This window comes from Carettochelys insculpta, chromosome 3 (assembly GCF_033958435.1).
Source record: "Carettochelys insculpta isolate YL-2023 chromosome 3, ASM3395843v1, whole genome shotgun sequence".
Taxonomy (NCBI): domain Eukaryota; kingdom Metazoa; phylum Chordata; order Testudines; family Carettochelyidae; genus Carettochelys; species Carettochelys insculpta.
In genome coordinates this window covers 34844238-34856755 of record NC_134139.1, presented here as the reverse complement: position 1 = coordinate 34856755, position 12518 = coordinate 34844238, and the positions used below count along the sequence as shown (strand labels likewise).

General features: G+C 41.6%; 1 protein-coding gene across 1 annotated transcript in view; it reads left to right on the top strand.

Moving 5' to 3' along the window:
- The window catches only part of HAAO (3-hydroxyanthranilate 3,4-dioxygenase), a 77669-nt gene extending 65355 nt beyond the window's left edge, over window positions 1–12314 (top strand). Inside the window, exons 7-10 of the mRNA XM_074988533.1 lie at window positions 5499–5644; window positions 6513–6581; window positions 7758–7840; window positions 10761–12314. Of these exons, the coding sequence (XP_074844634.1) occupies window positions 5499–5644; window positions 6513–6581; window positions 7758–7840; window positions 10761–10839 (377 nt within the window). The 3' untranslated portion in view covers window positions 10840–12314. The remainder of the gene's footprint in view (window positions 1–5498; window positions 5645–6512; window positions 6582–7757; window positions 7841–10760) is intronic.
- Window positions 12315–12518: the final 204 nt, after the last annotated feature.

The window sequence follows — 12518 nt, the reverse complement described above, 5'->3', positions numbered from 1 at the left end:
ACAGGTGGATATGTAAAGTAGTTAAACTTCAAGATGCAACCAATAGACACAACTTCAAAGCATTCTATGGTGGGCTGAAGGCAGTTTATGGACCATGCATAGCTGGCTTTACACCAGTGCACTTTGCTGATGGCAGCACTCTGATTACAGTGCTAAAATCCTTGACCGCTGGGCTGAACTTTCTTGCAATGTATTAAACCAGTCATCAAATTTGACAGCAGTGTTCTCGAAGAGATTCCTCAGTGGGATAATGATTCACAGCTGCTTATACTGCCAGGTCTTGATGGGGTACAGAGAGCTGTCAAGAAGATGAAATCTGGAAAGGCACTTGGCAGTGATGTGATCCCATCAAAGATTTACAAAATTGGTGGTGACCAGTTGATGTGCTGTCTCACGTGTTTATTCACTGCAAAAGCAAATCCCACAGGATTCCAAAGGTGCCCGGGTTGCACACATATACAAGAGAAAAGATGACAGTGCATGCTGTGATGACCATCGGGTAAGATCCTGGCTGAAATCCTCGACAATTAGCTGTCATTACATGTGTTCGCAAATGGCATCATTCTCGCAAGCAAGTGTGGATTTTGTGACAGTTGAGGTATTGTTGATATGATATTCACAGCCAGGCAGAATCAAGAAAAATGTAGAGAGCAGCATCAGGATCTCAATGCCAAAGGCATTCAGCACAGTCAACAGAAATGTGTTTTGGAATCATTATTCCCTGTAAAGTGTGAGTTTCGTTGGCTACCCAGGAGTCATTCAGATGAGGCTTAGCTGATTAGCAGAGCACCTGTAGCTGACAGAATGTGTTTCTACTGGTGCTGCATATCCACACATGCCTTAGGGTATATAACAAAATTTATTCCACATCTGGATGGAACAAATTAGAGGGAACATTGTTTGGAAGGTACTTGGACAAATTGGCTATCCTTTCATGATGGTATGCTGGGTTGCATCCTTGACAATGGAGAGACATCAGTACCTTCTCAAGTATCAAATGGTACAATTTAAGGATGTGTCCTTGCTGCTCTCCTGTTCAGCATCTATTTTTTCAATGATGCTGTTAGTTGCTTTCAAGGATTGTAGATTGGGTAGTCCCTTACAATTCTGAACTGACGACAGCATTTTCAACCTCTGACAACTTCAGGCTTGCACCAAAGTATTTACCACAACCATCTGTGACTACCTGTTTGCTAATGACTGTGCATTGTTGGCTCATTCAGTCAAGGATATAGTGAAGCTTTACGATTATTTTGCTACCTTTGCTCACTGATTTGAACTGACTGTGGCCCACCAGAAGATAGAGGTTATATCTTGGACTGTTTGGAAATAGCCCAGTATTCCAGTGATCACTGCTACTGACACTATCCTTAAGGCTGTTGACAAATTTTGCTACACTGGAAGCATACTGTCCTCCAATATAAACATTGATGATGATGTGACTGCCCAACTAGCCAAAGCCACCACCACCTTTCGAAACTTGATCAATTCTATATGTGCTACCTTGGGAAGATTTGGCAGGACAAAATTCCAAACACAGAGGCCGTTTAGATGTGTAATACCATGAGCATGGAAGCAATGCTCATGATTAAACAGTTTTACTGCATTGGTCATATTATAAAGATGGATAACAATAGATTCAAAAGATGGTCTTCTACAGTCAGCTTGTGCATGGAAAGTGCTTTATTGGCAGTCAGTATAAGTATTATAAAGATATGTTGTATGCCAACTTGAAATAGTAGGCATATCTCCTGGTGACGAGGAAATGGAGCTCAGATTGTTCTGACAGCAAAAGATACTTCAAGAATCAAAGTATCCAAAAATTACAAGAAAAGCATAAGATCCAAAAAGAGTGGACAGCACCTGCAAATGGTGGATTTTTGTGTGACATCTGTGATCAGATTTGCCAGTCAAGGATTGGCTTAGTTGCTCACCAGTGATGTCATGTAAAATTAGATCCATCGATCAATGGCTCAGTCCACTGCCATCATCATCATAACAGCTGATGAGGAGGAAAGTTGAACCGTGATCCACCTTCCAGGGCATTCTGATGGGATACTCTAGTGGAGAGAAGTTCCCTCAGTCACTGTTGAAGTTGTTGCATTGTGGATAACTGCTTAGGGGTCATTTGAGCCAGAGAGCAAATGCCAAAACATGAGAATTACTCTATGGCATGGTGGCTAGAGTATTCATCCTTGAGGCAGGAGACTCAGCATCCAATGACCCTACTCCAATGGGTTTTAATTATTTATACTCAGGGGAAGATCTTCAACAGGAGAGACTGATGAAAGCCCACATCAGAATGCAGACAATGTAAATAGGCATTTCTTTGCAACCTAACAACCATTTAGTAACTTTTTTCATAGGACAAAATATGTTTATTTATAGTTTATTCTCTTATTTTAACTAATCTCTAGGCAAATATGTCTCTTGATACTTCCTGAAGTTTTGATGTGTTGTTGGGACTATGAGACAAGGAACAAACACAAATTTATTTACTATGAAGACAGGTAAAATAAAAGGAGATGGTACTTTCAAACTGAACAGCCAAAAGCCATCAGGCTTACTGAATGAGTTTATAAAAGAAAATGGCAGGTTTTGGAGTAGGTCAGTTTCCGTTAAGCAATTGAAGGATAACTGAGACTAGGGCTGCATCTACTCTATGAGATAAACTTGATTTTAAGTCAGTTAGCCCGATTTTTCCAAGTGCCTGTTCTGACTGTAAATTCCATTAGCTTGATTTATGGAGCACTAAAATCAACAAAATATCGATATCATAATATCATAGTAACCTGACAGGTATAGTGTTCAGTTGGAATTTAAAATTCCAAATGAAGGCTAGTGAGGATACACCTTATCTTTAATTCAAATTCATTAGCTTCCACAGATGTCTGGTATGTGCCCCACAATGCCCCACAGTTCTCCACTCTGGCATCTCCCATCTCCACTGCTCTCAGACGTGGAGGGGTTAGGCAACAGGAAGACCGATACAATTCGGCACCTGCAAGCCCGTGGCTGTAGGGTCATGAGGCTTAAAAATCTTTTAAGTAGTAAAAATCATAGTAGTGCAGGTGTGGAATCTATGCTTCTGTGTATACCCCTGCTAGCTGCCTATTTTTCTGCGCTGCCTGGCGCTAGTCATTGGCCCCCTATACCACGTGTCAGCTAGGCTTTGGGTGGGGGTCGTGCTTGTCTGGTAGAATGAGAAACTTCTTTTCAGACATTTACATGTTGTCCTGACCCCCACATCGCCTCCCTTCCCTCCCCCCCCGGAGGCACCACAGAGTCTAGAACATTCTCGTGCCTAGCTGAATCAGGTGGCTTGACCCCAAACCAATAAAAGGACGTGCAGCACAAGATGCCAGGCAGCTTGCCCGTGGTGAGGATCATGATTTTTGTGGGCTGACTATAGCCAGGGGTCTTTTAGCTGCCCAGAGGATGCCTCCCTTGGCGATAAAGATTTTCAGGGCTGGCTGGAGGCAAGGGTCTTTTATCCACCCTGACCCCTGACTGTTTCAATGCATCATTCAAGTTTCAGTGTAGCAACCATGTCTGCTTAAACATAAGGGTCTTCTTTCACAGGAGGTCTAAATCCAGATTCAAATTCCTGAAAGGGACTCTTTGAGCAGTCACGATTTTCGTGGCTGTCAAAACTCTGCTGTCCTTTAGCTGCCCCGAGCCATTACTGATGATTCATTCAAGTTTCAGCATAGCACATTTGTCTACTTAGAGTCCTCTTTCTGAGGAAGCCTAAATCAGTATCCAAGCCCAAAATAAAGCCTAGGCATGCTGTACATAGGGGCGGGAGGTGGGTCTCCCTGGGCAGTCACAGCTTTCAGAGCTATCAACCTTCACGATTTTCAGGTGCTGGTTGTACCTGGGGGTCTTTTAGCTGCCCCGAGCCGTACATGTTTCAATGAAGGAAATGTAGTAGCTATACAATTACCACAGTTGTGAAAGTAATTGTCACCCCATTTCTTGGATTTTTCCTGTTTGTTTTGTTTTTGTAAAAAGAAAATTTTTCAGCAACTGGACTGCATAAGACACAAAAAGATGTTTTTTACTAAAAAATAAATCTTGAGCAAAATAAGTCTTAATCAAAAGAGCTTTTTAAGTTTTGCTGTCCAGCAATATTTTTTCTAACCCTCCAATAATTTTGAATGATTTAAGTTAATTTCAAATAACAGTAACACAAGATGCAAACCTTGAATCTCATTATCAAAACTGAAGCTGATTTTAGCCCACTAGCTGTTTTAAAATAGGCTATTTATGAAGGAGATTTACTGGAAATTAATTTCAACTACAACTGCATGAATACTGTGAGAAAGATTCTTTATTAAATTTAAGACTTGGATAACTGATTTGTTTCACTCTGATCAAAGAGAACTTCCTAATACCACAAAACACATAGCAGAGAGGAAATGAAGAGCTTTCCATTGCAGCATATGTGAAAAACAGGCCTTATTTATCCTCAGGTAAAGAAGATGTGACTCCATTGAAGTCATAGGGATGAAAATCAGCCTATCAGCATGATTTTACTAGTTTTAGGGACTGGTGTGGGAAGGGAATGAGTAACCTGCTAGAAGACACTATATAACAAGCTTTGCACCCTGTTAGATCTATATAACATAATTTCTGCACCCAGTTGTAAAACCATGTATATATGTTTTTGCTAACCACTTTCAAAAAGAGATTGAAAGAAGGCTACTAACTCTGATTTGGATAAGGCCTATGTGCCTCTGGTTTTGCTTGGTCTTGTTATTAAGCATATGGGGAAGATAATTCAGCAGCCATATTATAGAAAGTGCAGTTCCATCAGTGCACAAAAATGTGCATATTACCCATAATATCAAACAAAATTAAAATTCTATAACGGCACACATTGCTTTCCACTGCCATCCTGATTAGCCAACATTTGTGTTTACAACTGGCTTAGAAATCTAGAACTGCAGTAGACCCCCAAATTGCTCAAGGGTTGCACTCCTACACACCCTCATGTAACTCAAATTTCACACAAGTCATGAGGAGAGCTAGGAACCAGGCTGACACCTGGTTCCCCATTCCCTTCAGCTTGCAGGAGCTGGGAAACTTACCAGCGCATCAGCTGCTGCACCCACTGGGAAACGTACCATCATTGGTCACTGTCCTGGCTCCCAGAGTGGAGGGAAGCTGGGAACCAGACAGCAGCCTGGCTTCTGATTTCCCCTTGGCTGGTGGGAGCCAGGAAGCTGACCAGCACTGATGCACTGGTCAGTTTCCCAGCTCCTGCAACAGCGCTGATCAGTTTCCTGGCTCCCAGAATGGTAGAGAGCCAGGAGTGGCTCCTCCCTAGCTTTCCCCACCTGGCTTCCAGAGGCTGGAGTGGGGATTTTGACTTGTGCTTAACTTGCGTTAATGCAAGTCAAAATTATGCATCATGGGGGTTTACTGTATTAGCAAAGATCAACTACCAAGTGGAAGAGAACTTCACTATTATTAACCTTCTGCTTTGTTTGCAGATGATCTCCTGAAAGACACTCCTTTCCCACTAAATGCCACTGAAGTCATGGATCCATTTTCCTTCCAAGTCTGGCTAAATGATCACTGTGGAGAAATAAATCAGAAGAAATTCTTGACCATGTTTGCAGACAATTTTGAGACAGAGGTAGGAGCTTTTAGTTTCTTCAAGAGACATGGAAAATTGTTCAAAGCTACAAATGATAGTCAAGCCCCAACTACTCCTGGACATATCTGTCTTGATAATCACACCGTGGGTTCTTTTAAGTAAAATTAGTAAATAGCAAAATGCCATAGGAACTCCTTAATTTCAAATATTCTTGGCCCCAAGGCCAACTTTGATTTGTGAATCATGAGATTTCTCACTTCAGTTGTAGAACAGAGGATGATATGGGACTGACTGAGTCAAAGGCTCAACAGTGGAAAAGACTTTCATGTCACCAATTCAAACTATGCTAGTCCCATTTGAAAATAAAATTGTTTGCATTTGAGGGCTATGCACCATACACAGTACTTTACAAACATGTATGAAGGAGCATGGCATCTCTGGATTACTTCGAATCACACCCAAAGACAGTCCCAATGACAGAAGGCATGGAAGTGCTGTCAGAGAGATCATTTCAGACTGAAAGAGTAAGAATCTACCTGCAGTGCTTTGAAGTCATTGAGAAAAATCCTATTTGCCCCAGGGTGCAGAGAGAGGGTGTTTGTTCCAAGCGTAGGAGGTATCAAGAATAAAAGTGCAAAACTGAGAGAGGGAGGAGGCAAAAGAAACAGATAAGTGAGGATATGCAGGAGCATAAGGAGTGGCAGGTGTGATCAGTTCCCCTTTTATTGGTAGGTATCTTCAAGGGATTAACAAATGTAATTTACATTCCAACAGTGTATGTAAAATAATGTCACATTTGACAAACACTTCTCCTAAAAATAACGTGTTACATGTTGTAGGAAGATTCACATATACATCAGTCACTGGGGTAAAATTCACAACCTTTTTCCCCATTTTTATGTTGTAGGTTGTAGTTTATGGACAAGGGATAAGTGAAGGAAGCAAGAAAAATGCAGATATCTGGCTATGGCAGCTGGTAAGTGACATAGTGCTTCCAGACTACGTGTAGGTTTGTAGTTGTGTCTGGAACAGATGATTCTGCAAAAGAGCTTCCTAGCCACAGTCAAGAAAAAAAACAAATAACGTGACTCCTCTAACAAGATTCCATTGCCCAGGAGCCATAGAATCATTTGCAAACCATCAGTCACTCATCAGTGCTTGTAAAATAACCCTACTTCCTCTTCTCCCTTTGCGGAATGGTCGGGGGTCACTAGTATCTTTCACCACACCCTGGAGAAGGGTTAGATTCCTTCCAGTATCCCTCCAGAGACACAGAAAAAGGACCCTTTTCTCTGCTGTGCTTCCCCTGGCTCTACAGTGCAGTTGCACTAGTTATGCACAGAGACTGTTGTCCTTTCCATGGAGGACTCAGGTAGGACTCTGAAGGTGATACTTAAGGTTTGTGTAAGAATTTGTCCACTGAAAAGTGAAATAGAGGCACCTATTTTATGGCTCAGCAACCCTTAATTCAGAGCAGGGGTACTGGGCCAGGCACTAACCTAACAGATCTCAAAAATAAAAGATTGCAGCCCAACAGAGAAGGGAACAGTTCCTGTTCTGTTTAAATTCTCAGGGATTGACCGTCAAAAGCTCATTCTAAACAAACAAAAACATCTCAAAGGGAACTTGTGAGTACTGCAGGTGGTAGAAGATACCCATTAGTGCTTGCAGGACAAGGGTGTCTCAAGGCCTAACAAGAAGGTGATGAGTCCATGTCAGTGTAAATGGGCTCATAGCTATAATTCTTGTCAGCGCTGCACTGAATTGTGAACTGCTTTTCAAATCTCACAAGGGGTTTGAGAAATCTAAAAAGAAAGTAGCTTGAGAAATACTCCAGGAGTGTAGTCCTGTGACTTTCAGGGAGGCGCACTGATGATCAGCAAACAGGCCATTCAGTTGGCTGCAATTCATATGCTATCGGGAACCTGAGGGACTATGAAGTGTTGTTTTCTTACCACTAAATGTCAGACAGAGAAGATCAGCTATGGTTTTAACAAAGGCCACATAACACAGAGCAGTTTTCAAGCTATAGTTCTGTGAAAATTTTACATTTTCCTTCAATGATTTACTTCTTATTAAGTGGTACCTTTTTCTTTCTCCCAGTGACAACACATGAAGGATTAAAAGCTAACAACTTGTTCTTGTCTTCCAGGAAGGCACATCTGTTGTCACGATGGATGGTAAAACACTGAGCCTAGGTGCTGGTGACAGCCTGCTCATCCCTGCCCTGTCTAAGTGAGTGCAGAACAATGGTTTTGGCAACTGAAGTCCCAGTTCCATGCTGGGATATACGCGAGACCAATGAGCATGTCTGTTTGAAAGGGCAGCTACACAGAATGTCTACCACATAGACTCATTCACAACATACCAGGGGATGTGTTAACTGGCACATCTGTGTATGGCCCCGGTGAACACAGTGTCTGCTCAGGCAAGATTACTCGAACTTGTGCTTGGGAGGAAATGTGGTGGTACTGACAGATCAGCCTAGATCCCCTCTTGAGCACTGAATCAGGGAAAGAAAAAACATTGGGGGGAAAAAAGAGAACTGGGATACAAAAGAACCTGGCCTGTGAACAAGTAAAATGGTGGGGAGTCAGAGCCCATATCACTGTGAAGGTGACTTTCTGAGTGTGGCACCCAATCTAACTGGTGTGTATTAACACCTCCTATCTAGATGCCAGTTCAGGAACATAGCTCTCTCCCGTGTGCACTATTTGGGGCGGAAATGGGATCATGGCTACAAAGGAGAGTTGGTGAGGTTCCAGTGGAGAATGGAAAAGAGTTTTAGTTGCAAAAATGTCACTTCCAGCCCATTCTTGTGAAAAGTGACACAAGTACCCTGGCAAAGAAAGTACCATCCTCAAAAAATAAACAATAATGCATGCAAGCCAAGCCAATGGGTATCAGAAAATTATAGTGATGGCTTTTTTTCTTCCTGTGGAGGAACACCAGCCCAAGAAAATATTTCTGCTATTGGATATACTACACTAACATTCCGTAACACTAAAAACCTTGTCTGAAGACATGAAGCCACCTAACTGTGCACAGAACTGTAAAGTCAGGCCATTTAGCTAGTAAGCTTAGTAATGGTTTTAATAATCGTTAAATAGGGTTTAATATAGAGTCAATATGATGTATAACAGCAGAATATGTAAACACACGTACACAAATCATGTTCAGTGTTATGTGACAAGTCAAAAATCTATAACTTTATTAACATGCTGGATACTTCCACCCAAAATACTACGGCTGTGTGTACACTACCACCCTCCTTCGAAGGAAGGATGGTAAGTGGGGTGTTGGGAGTTTCCAAATGAAGTGCTGCGCTGCATATACAGCACTTCATTAAGCAAATTCCCCCCTGCAGCAACTTCGAAGTTTTAAACTTCGAAGTGCCAGCTCGTGTCCAGCTGTGGTTCACCCGCTGGTACTTTGTAGTGCTGGCTTGTGTCTAGCTGTGGCTCACCCGCTGGTACTTCAAAGTGCCGGCTCGTGTCTAGCTGCGTCTCACCCACTGGTACTTCAAAGTGCCGGCTCGTGTCTAGCTGCGTCTCACCCACTGGTACTTCAAAGTGCTGGCTCGTGTCTAGCTGCGGCTCACCCGCTGGTTTTTTGAAGTTGGTCCGGCACTTCGAAGTACCAGTGGGTGAGCCACAGCTAGACACGAGCCAGCACTTCGAAGTCCCTTTTACTCAAATTTTGCAGAGTAAAGGGACTTTGAAGTTGCCCCAGCACTTCAAAGTACTGGCAGGTGAGCCGCAGCTATACACGAGCCGGCGCTTTGAAGTTTAAAACTTTGAATAGTATCAGAGGGGTAGCCATGTTAGTCTGGATCTGCAAAAGCAACGAGGGGTCCTGTGGCACCTGACGAAGTGGGTCTTTGCCCACGAAAGCTTATGCTCATACATTTCTGTTAGTCTGTAAGTTGCCACAGGACCCCTCGTTGCTTTTGTAAAACTTTGAAGTTGCCGCTGGGGGCGGAATTTGCTTAATGAAGTGCTGCGTATGCACCTCAGCACTTCATTAGTAAACTCCCAACACCCTAATTACCATCCTTCATTCGAAGGAGGGTGCTAGTGGAGACAAACCCTATAAGATGTTATATCTATGTATTTAACTAAATACTCTGCCAGAGGATCCCCTTCCACCTCTACATTGTTTTATAACAACATAGAATATTGCTAGTCTTTGACATATACCATGTATTTGATTAAATATTTTCCCAGTACTCTATGATCTTGTTCTGTTGTCTTTATATTGCAACCTAAAAACTATTTTAGTGTCATGCAGATTTAGGGGTTTTTTAACGGTAACTATAATTTTTTAGACTTACAGAAATTTGAGATATAAAAGTGTTATTAGATCCTCTATATCTCTTTACAAACGTGGGCTTATTCTAGCTTTGAAATCACTCTTCCTTGACCCTACATTATGCAGATTTTCATGACTTTTGTTGGCATCATTCTGTCAAATTAGAGCAAAATCTAAAGTGACAGCTTTTAATTTTGTTCTAACAATACAGCGCTGTGTCCAAACCATTCTCTGTAAACGTGATTTTTACCACATGATTTTTCATCCACCTCCTCCTCCTCCCACCATAGCCTCCTGGGGTTTTTGAACCCACTTGTGTTAAATTAGTCCTTAAGCTTACAATCTGATCAATGAGACTGGGTTCATTCAGAATCCAACTGAAGCCAGTTGAGGTAAGCCTCGTTGAAAAGGTCCACCCAAGCAGATCATATTAATAATAGACATTAAATAACAGAGAAATTACTCTAAGCCACAATATCAGATGCAAACATTCCTGAACTTTTAGATATAGGAAATCCTGGTTCAGATCTTGCAAATGCAGATGCAGTGGTCCGTGGAGATATCCTGCTGCTACCCCCATGTAACAAAACAGAATGTAGTCCTTTGATTTGAGCCCACCTATAATAAAATAGGAATTTACCTACTTGAATATTTCATCTGGTTCAGTTTGTGTTTTGCTTCCTGCACTTGTTTCTCACCTCTCTTGTATCAGTGCCTGGGAAGAGTAACTCCATTGGAGTTGGTGGGACAGGATAAGTGTGATCAGGAGTAGGCCCCGTTCTTACACCCTGTATTACAACTCTGCTAATATTTATGTTATATGATCTCTCTCTGTATTTTGAAGGTACCACTGGAAGAGAGCAGAAGGATGTCTTACTCTTTACATTGCTCAAGATCCAGTACGCAAGAGACCCTACATCTAACTTCTGGGGACATAAACTAAATATTGGTGATCAAAAACGTTCTCTCACATAGATAATTTTAAAAATGTTGCTGAGAGGGCTATTCAGAAACTAAATGTTATGTCTAATAATAATAAGTTTACAATGACATTTTAGTTTCATGCAATAGGCTCGATTAAACATGAAACTTGCTCACTGTATGCTGCATGATAAAGTGACACAAATGAGCTGTGTAGTTAAAAACTTAGAGCATTCATCATTCCAAAAGAAATGTGAAAATGATTTAAGCAATGCAGCCAATTGACACACTTATATACTTATCTTGAAAGCTGAAGCTAGACCAATTCAGCCTGGAAATAAGACTTATTTCTAGCAGTGAGAATACTGAACCATTGGAACAAGTGTCAAGGATTGTGGTGTGTTCTCTATTACTGGCAATTTTGCAGTCAAGAATGAGTGTTTTTTTCCTAAAAGATTTGTGCTACGAATTTGGTGGAGTTCTATGACCTGTGTTACACAGAAACTCAGACTGCATGGTCACAGGAGTCCCTTCTGGCCTTGGAGCTGAAGAATCTGTGAATCCCAATTACAGTAAATTCATAGGAAACTCCAAACAGGAGTCTCTTCTAGTGGCTTATTGACTTCAGTGGGACAGCTCATGTGAGTAACTGGTCCCCAGTGTGAGCCATAGGTGTGGCCCACTGTGACTACATTAGAGAGCTAGACTGTATCTGTAAGTTACAATCACTTTGTGATTTCACTGGTGCATGTAAGAGATATGCAGTGATTACATACACACTCCCAAACATGCAGCTGCAATGAGTGGAAATGGGGCCATCACCAAGTCTCCACTCACCTTTTTGGGGCAGAAAAAGGAGATGGTCTTTTGCGCCCCTACCTCCCCTTTAGAGATTGCAGCTGTAGCTGACCATTTACAGTCATGTTTCCAAGTAAACTAAAAGAGATAATAAAGATGATCTGCCAGATAGAGCTTGACTGGAGCAAATGTGGTAGGGAATTCTGCATATCGAGTCATACTTCATACAGCAAACAGGATTGTGTATTGCTATTTTGGAAATGTGACTATAAAGCACACATACAGGCTTGGTTGTAGTGCTCCAAATGCCAAAACCTCATTTAAAGGTGACCGACTATTTCTGCAAAAACCTGAAAGGGATACGCCAGCTATCTCCCACTTAGTTTTCACTTCGGAAACATGAGGCATGGCAAGTGGTTTTCCCTAGTTTACTCTTGGGTCTCAAAGATTTTACATGGCCTACATGTTGGATCTTTTCACTACTGAAACACTGAAAAACACATTAGAAAACTGGTGTTACTAAATCTTCATAATTATATGTTTGTGAAAGTCTCAAATTACTGTAGCTTGAATTTTTGCAATTATACTAATAATTTAAATTAAAAACAGACTGTTCCTGCCTATAGATTTTCAGTATTTCTGCCTACCGCCTACAGGGTTTATTAAATTGAGCTGTTATATCGCATTTACATTATTATTCATTCCTTCAGGGAGAAGATGTCAGATGAAATTACTTTAATCCTTCACTTCTGTGAAGGGCACACTGTAGAAGCTTTTCCATGAGAAAGTACAGCAAAACCTAACTCCCGCTCAAAACTGGGAGACCCAGTGCAAATAACTGACTTTAGACAATTAGGGTCCATTTTTGCTGTGCTCACCCATG